Source organism: Ascidia mentula, chromosome 2, assembly GCF_947561715.1.
Source record: "Ascidia mentula chromosome 2, kaAscMent1.1, whole genome shotgun sequence".
In the NCBI taxonomy this organism is placed as follows: domain Eukaryota; kingdom Metazoa; phylum Chordata; class Ascidiacea; order Phlebobranchia; family Ascidiidae; genus Ascidia; species Ascidia mentula.
The window spans coordinates 3237011-3244491 of NC_138567.1; the positions used below are offsets into that span (position 1 = coordinate 3237011).

Genomic DNA, 7481 nt, shown 5'->3' on the forward strand with positions numbered 1-7481 from the left:
TATTATAACGTTCAAAATACACATTAGTGTGTGGCTACGTTTTTTTCACGTTTTGACATAGCGCTAGCCGTAATTACGCGCACAAGCCCGATCGCTTTAACTACACGCCGCATTCCCAACTTTGTTGCTCACTTTTCCAATTTATGCAAAGTGCATGTGGCTTATATAGAATAGCGATTGCTAGATTGCAAGTTAATTCAGTATCAGTTTAAAGAAATCAACTAAATGAGACAGTGCTGCAAATGTTAAATCTGAAATTTATCTAGTTGATGTGCAGGGACGCTCACGTTTGCAAAAAAGAAAACACTCCGTATATCTCTACTCCTATGACTAACAAAAAACACCCGCACGGACTACCTTTGCGACCTTTTAATCAAAATAAAACGATAACGAAACATACTTTGGATCACAACATATCACGTTAAAATGCAGCAACGAGATGAGTTATGCTTCAATTGCATGACGTTTCCTTCTCCCTCTGTCTTAGTCCGCACTTAACTTATTCCTCTCTCTAGCTTATGGCCGTGGCGATATTTATGTGAATGAAATGAGAAAAAATACTAAAATGGACAGGGGCCTTTGGTTTTTTTGATCCAGATTTGATTTACTAATCACATTAAAATGGACAGGATTATAAAAAAATGCAATGCCTTAATACGCCTAAAATATGTTCGGCGTCTCGTTAAAGCATGTTCCGGTTATTTTGTCGGACAGACACCCTGCCAAAGTACTGTAAATATATCCACACACGCATTAATAACGCGTAATCTACCGTATTCAATAATTGCTGCTAATTTTATTCAAATTTGATACATAGGCTATTGCGTTGTTTTGTCACAGCAAGAATGCTGGGAATTTAACAAATAATTACAATTTGTTGCAATTAATGTGGTTTAAATAAAATATAGCGCTGTAAGTCTGAAAATTAATAACAAAATTTTTTTGACATATTTAAAGAAACTACCTGCATTCGTCCAAGTTTGTGTGCCTAGGTCTTATAATAACCTGCAAAAGGTGAAGAGGATAGACAGCCTATATACGGTTTATTTAAAGTTCTCACTATTTTTTTCCAAAAAAACTTAAAAAATGACAAAGTACACTCAATCCTATCCACGCAGAAGTGTTTCTTGCTAATACGTGACAATAAGGCATGATCGCTCCAGTGCGCAGGTCCTTACTTAGCAATTTTAGCTATCTTTTAGAGATTATTACATCCACTGGAATCGAAGTCAAGCTGGAACAAGCACAAAACTTGTGAGGCAACTGTCAAATTTTCGTAGGTGATCTCTACCACAATATTATCAAATCCCATCTGTTTGATTTTCTCGATGTTAATACGTCAATGGCTTGCCACAGTTTACAATTTCGCTTCTGTATATAAACTTGGAATTGTAAACTATCTTTGAGTCATTGGTTCTAAAACCTCTGAAAGTATATCCGCTAGGGTGCGCTGCTGCTTCTTGTTCAAAAAATGTTGTATTTTTAAGGGGTCTATTGCTTAGTAAAAAAAACTAATGGAGGGTACACATACAAGGTCGCTTTCTTGGTAATATCCGGACATACCAACATTTTGTAACAAATGTTTTTGCATTTATGCCCGGAGTTCCTACGTTTCATTGCGAACATTACATATTATCTATGCAATGCATTGAAAGCCCAAATCTTACAAATTGTTTCAGCTATCAAAATAATCCACTGACATATTTTTTTACATTGGGCCCTTGGAATAATTCAAATGTAAAAGACGCTTACATAACAAAGATTACAACTTTGAAAGTCAGCTACTTTCCTAACATGAATATGTGTGGTGATGTGTGTTGCAGTGCAAAACCACATGTCGTTCTGGTCAAGTTATATGCGGCCAGATATTATTAGGCTGCCTTATTTGGTTTTGGTAAATTGCTTTGGCCTATGTTCAAGTCATTGAAGACGTCCAAGTTAAAGTGACTGATGTTTGTGGTGACTTTCTCTAAAAAAAGCGAAGAGGCAAAGAATTGAATTGTGTACGTTAGGTCTGTAAAGGAAGAAATTTGTTGAAGCGTAAATTTTCCTGGGGCGTATTGTTTTTTCTCATTTCACAGTAGGCTTATTGTGGTCTTATTTTACAAATATTACATCTTAATCAAATTGTACGTAGAAGCAGTAAATCCTTGTTCTCGCAAAGTGAATGCTCAAGACACAGTTGAAAATATGTAATATTTTGTTAAACTTAACACAATTGCCTTTAGTTTTAACCAAATTGGATCTTCATATATTGAAAATAAACTTTTTCAATGGTCTTTTTATTCTTCGCAGATTAGTTACAAGTAAAACACAACAGAATGTGATGTAGATTTGTCTTTACAAAAATTCCTTGAGTACATTCCGAAGAAACATGTCGTGTTGAAATAAAAGATGAAAGTTTTTTAGAATTTTAGTTGGTTTATATTGGAAGTATTCCCACTGCCCTTGAGTATTTTCAAGCAATCAAAATCAGTTGAGGCTTAACTTTTTTTTAAACCAATTTTTTTTTTGCACAAACATTGTATTTGTGGGGTATTTCCTGATATCACCCGATTTTGATAATTTAATTTAAATGCCTAGACTCAAATGCCTACGATGTCTATGCTTACAATGGGTTATTCGAGATGGTTCTTTTCAAACAATGAATCGAGCCATCTTTGTGCGGTGTCACTGTGCCATTGTGCAACATATTTCGTAAGACGAGTTCCCAAGTCCTGAAAATTTATTTAGGTAAGATTGGACTCTTTTTTAACCTTACAGCTTGGCTTTTATAACAACATCATAGCTAATTTATCTTTGTTAAAAAAATATAGTTAAAATATGTTGTTTGTTTTATGTGAAATATGATGGTGTTTGCTCAGGTAAAATTTATTTATACCTTTTACTCAAAACAAAACTTTCACTGCAGATATAGATTAGTTCTTTAAAACATAAATTTGTCAAGCAAAGTGAAGCCAGTAATATGAAATGTGTAAGCTGCATACAGTGACCCGGGCCCTGACGGCACTATTGGTTGAGCATTGCTTGGCCATAGTATTTCCACCTTGTTTTCTCCGTAAGGTTGCACCTAGTTTGGTGCCCTACGGATGACGGTGATTGTATAGTCACCACAAAGTGGAAGTCTTTGCTTGGCTGTTTGGCCAACAAAGTCGTCTGATAGTCACACCAGCTGCACTGATGAGACCTTGCAGGCCGAAACAGTGGCCATCTGTATGCAGCTTACACAATAAATATGTGAATTCAGAACAAATTTGTATGGAATGTACCACTGAAATGATTAAAGTACTTGGTGTAATATTCTGTTTTTTATTTACAATGTATTTTAGACAATACTGGATTGAGAAAATATCTTATGAAGTAAACTTTTGTTTGCTTTATTTTTTAGTTACTTGTTTCCAGACTGAAAAATTATGAGTTGCCATAAAAAAGACAAGCCTTACGTACCACCCATCAAAGATATAAAGTGGTGGTTTGAGGTATAACTTAAAATATTTTCACACAAAACATTTTTCTTAAGTTTTCCAGTTACATTTTTATAGGAGACAGCTGTTTTGTCTGCTGTTGTGTTTTTTTCACAATTTAAACGGCAGATTTGGTGTCAATGCTTTTCTGAAACACTAAACATTAGAAAACAATAGGATAGTTTGACCATGTCTTTGAATTCATATTTTTTTGTAGATCAAACTCTTTCATCAGAATATTTAACTAACATTTAAAATTAACAAAAACTAAACCCCTTTTTTTACTTTAGAATAATTATATTGTGACCAACAATGCGAATGACTGTATCTACAAGAACATGATGTTAGACCAGTTTTGCAAGCACTTCAGATTGGAAAAAGAAAGTAACCTGTCAGGAATCATTTTTGGAATTATTTCAAACAAGATTCTAAACAAGAACACAAAATACAAGTAAAATAAAAGTGCCTAGAAGAACATAATTACTCCTGGAAAAAATTAAATAAGCAAGCAATTATGGCAATTATAAGTCCTTTAGTCACACTTGTGCCATTGGTCAAATTGTTTGTTATTTTTGCATTCATGTTGAAATGTAAAAACCAACTTTGCTATAGTGTTTAACAAACTTAGTTTTTCAATATTTGTCTTGCATAGAAATACTTGTTTCAAACAGAAAACCGTCATGTAATTATGTAATATTTTGTTCAAAGGAGTGTGGTAACCAAAGGAAAATCTCCTAAACGCAGGCTTGTGTGTCTAAGGCTTGTTGGTGACATTAAGTCAGAAGCTACCTCAACCATTCATAAAGAGCACCAGTCCATCACTACTACTGCTAACGAAGCGTGTGTATTTGTTGTTCTGTTCTATACACTTTTGTTTCCCCTTCCATTTATGTTCTTACATAAATAATTTGTATGAAATGTTTGTTGTTGATTATAGTATGTTAACAGAAAATCATTCAAAAAGACAAAGTTCCAAACTGCAAGTAAACCGAAAAAAGAAACTGCGATAGAAGTATCAAGCAGCATGGCAAAAAACATCCTCCAACCGGACACTGATGATTATGACAAAATCAACCAGGGAAAAAACAAGTTTTTAGGTAGGAATCTGCAAAAAAAAATTTTTTGTAGACAAGAAATATTCTTCATGTTTGATCTTTTTTACCAAGCATTTTCTGACTTTATATAAGTGGGACACTTGTCCTTAGGAAAATGTTGTAATTATGTGCCCAAAAAATATATATACATTTAGTTTTTTCGGAAATACATTAGCTTGCAGTAATTTTTTTGTAAAAAATTTATATATAATTTTAGAATCTTTTGAGTACAACTGCAGCAGTATGTCAACAAAAGATATTTTATGCCTTCCAAAGCCTGTGATAAAGAAAAATCTCAGACAGATTGTTATAGATGGAAGGAATGTAGCCTGTGGGTAGGTCATAACTCGTAATGTTCCATTGTCCAAAGTTAAACAATTATTATTTTGTGAACAGGTATACAAAAAGTAAGTCAATTTTCTGTCGGGCTATTGTACTTTGTGTCCGGTATTTTCAATATCGTGGTCACCATGTGACTTGTTTTGTTCCTGAAGAGTATTTATGGAAAAGCCAAAATGGAGTCATTGAACAGTTTGTGAGTGTGACTTTTGGATTTTAGCTACCCTGGATACAGATGTGTTCTCTTCTTGATGAAATTTAGTTTATTCTTTAAGTGTTTTGTGTTACAAATACTGCACACTAAAAGCAAATAATTTTTTGAAAACAGGCTTTGATTGAACTCTACGAACAGGATATAGTCGATACACCCAATGGTTGCTGCAATGACTAGTAAGTAAATGAATAGATTGTTTTAATAGATGTGTTTGATAGCAGGTTGTAAAATCAGGTTTCTGTTATTTATTGTGCAAGCAACTTTACTTCAATCTCATCAATACCTGCTTTGACACATCTACTTTCATGTCACATAATATCTTACTTAAATCAATTCTATTGTGATAATGTTGTTCATTACAAAAATAACAGCCTAATTGTGACATAGAAATTTTATTTACCGAAATATTTCCCTGTCACATTTTAATATACTTACTATAACTCTTTGTGTAACAGCTCTGTTGTGCAACTGGCACATGAATGCAATGGAGTGATTGTGTCCAACGACAAGTACAGAGATTTGCTGCCTGATAAACCTGAGTGGAGCGAAACTATTCAAAGAAACAGGCTTAGATTTCTGTGGGTCAAAGATAAGTTCATGCCACCAAAAGATCCCCTGGGAATAAATGAGCCATTACTCGATGAATTTCTTTCTCTTCCAATCAAAGGTATATTTCCAAGATAAAAAATATATTTGAAAAATATATATTGTAGAATTCTGCACAGTGTCAATGCAGTTATATATTCAATATGGCTCATTTGCTTCTAAGATATATTCTACTTTTGCATAACTTTTTTTTTAGATATAAGCAATAGAGAGAGACTGGAAAAGTATTTGGACCATAAAGAGGACAATGAAATTGGCGTAGTAAAAGATTTTATTAAACTACTGCTCATTAAAACCAAAATTAGGTGGTATGACGAACAACAAACAGATTTATATGTTGCTGATTTAATTAAAAAATTGGAAGAGTTCAAAGGAAACAGAAAAGGTTTGAGTGAATATCATGTAAAACGTTTTTGTGAATTAATCATTGCATCAGCAATCTCTCTTTCCAACTGCGATGAAAAGAATTGGTCTGAGAAAACAGTTAAGTTTTTGTTTTTTTTAAGCAAATTTGCAGCCGCTGTTGGCAATTTTTTGCCAGCCATTGAGGCAATTAGTCTTGCAGTCATGGTATCCAATTGCAACAAAAGTACAAAATGCACATTAAAAACCAATTTGAATAATTTAAAAAACAATTTAAAAAAAAAAGGAAAATTTTTTTCAATCATGAAGGTGATAAAATTTACTTTTTGTTTTGTCATGCATTTTGAACTTTGTAATAATTAATATTATTGTGCCATTTTTGGACATTCCATTTGAGCATTCTATTTCTGTATTTATTTTGTAGTTTGCATTGAGCTATTCATTTTCCCTTCTGTGCTAAGAAAGTGTACACCAGAATCAATAAAATATAAACTACCAAAAAGAATAAATTGTGGGTCATAATTTGAGAATACCACACGCTTCAAATGTACACAGCTACAAAAACAGGTTTCGCACTGTAGCGAACATGTTAACATTTTATTCATAAAATATACTATTTTGACTTGGTTTATAAATTTTTAAACTGTCTCAGGAAAGTTGCTTTGGTTGCCCCCTGGGACTGTTTTTGCTATCCTATAGGACATAAGATCCTCCTGGAGGCTCCTCAGATCCTTGCTGTGTCTTGTCCGATGCAGCTGCAGTCAGTTTTTTTCTCTTTGAATAGTACCAGTAGATCTTCATGGGTCACCGACCACAGGAATTGTGGTGAGCAAACAAGCAAATCACTCAAAACTTGGGGATTTATTACTGATATGGGGCCTTAAAGTGCATATGACACGGCCATGACAACTTTGCGTAAAACTAAAGGTACATCTACAAGAAACATATATCCAAAGTTTTACGGTTCTACGTAAACTAAAAAATGTAGAAAATTGCACGAAAAGTAACGGCGACCAAAAATCGTAAACCTTTTGCGCTGAGGAGAAAAGGACATTACATAAGGCGCTTGCGTCGAAAAAATGCATTGTTTAGATAGGAGAAGGCGCCTGTTTTTGTAGATATCGAATAGTTTCAAACATAGGAGAATCCACAGATTACGTTACCTTAAAGGTCAGGACAGGGTTTTGCATCACACAAAAATTTGGCATTGTGACGTCACGAATCGAAGGCTTATTTGTCCCTAATTAACGGAAGACCATAGGGTATAGCAGAAACGACATAACTGTGAGTGGACAAAACGACAATGCTAAACTAATGGTTTGTCTCTGTCGTGTTTTCAAAAGTTCATGTATCACGTTAGCGATCATAAATGCTGTAACAACAAGAACACCCTGTCCCAAT

General features: G+C 33.9%; 1 protein-coding gene across 1 annotated transcript; it reads left to right on the forward strand.

The window, feature by feature from the left end:
• Positions 1-1896: 1896 nt before the first annotated feature.
• On the forward strand, positions 1897-6571 carry LOC145889524 (uncharacterized). Its single transcript, XM_082980493.1, has 11 exons — positions 1897-2003; positions 2296-2733; positions 3389-3479; positions 3755-3915; positions 4173-4304; positions 4413-4561; positions 4776-4893; positions 4955-5093; positions 5226-5287; positions 5567-5778; positions 5914-6571. The coding sequence occupies exons 3-11, from the start codon at positions 3414-3416 to the stop codon at positions 6441-6443; spliced, it is 1569 nt and encodes a 522-aa protein (XP_082836619.1). The 5' UTR covers positions 1897-2003; positions 2296-2733; positions 3389-3413; the 3' UTR covers positions 6444-6571.
• The last annotated feature ends 910 nt before the right edge of the window (positions 6572-7481 follow it).

What these genes read in the sequence shown, in the direction of transcription:
- LOC145889524 (XM_082980493.1), top strand. Translation starts at nt 3,414, where the DNA reads ATGAGTTGCCATAAAAAAGACAAGCCTTACGTACCACCCATCAAAGAT. An exon ending in ATATAAAGTGGTGGTTTGAG is followed by an intron (nt 3,480 to 3,754) that starts GTATAACTTAAA and finishes TTTTTACTTTAG; the next exon opens with AATAATTATATTGTGACCAA. An exon ending in AATGGTTGCTGCAATGACTA is followed by an intron (nt 5,288 to 5,566) that starts GTAAGTAAATGA and finishes TTTGTGTAACAG; the next exon opens with CTCTGTTGTGCAACTGGCAC.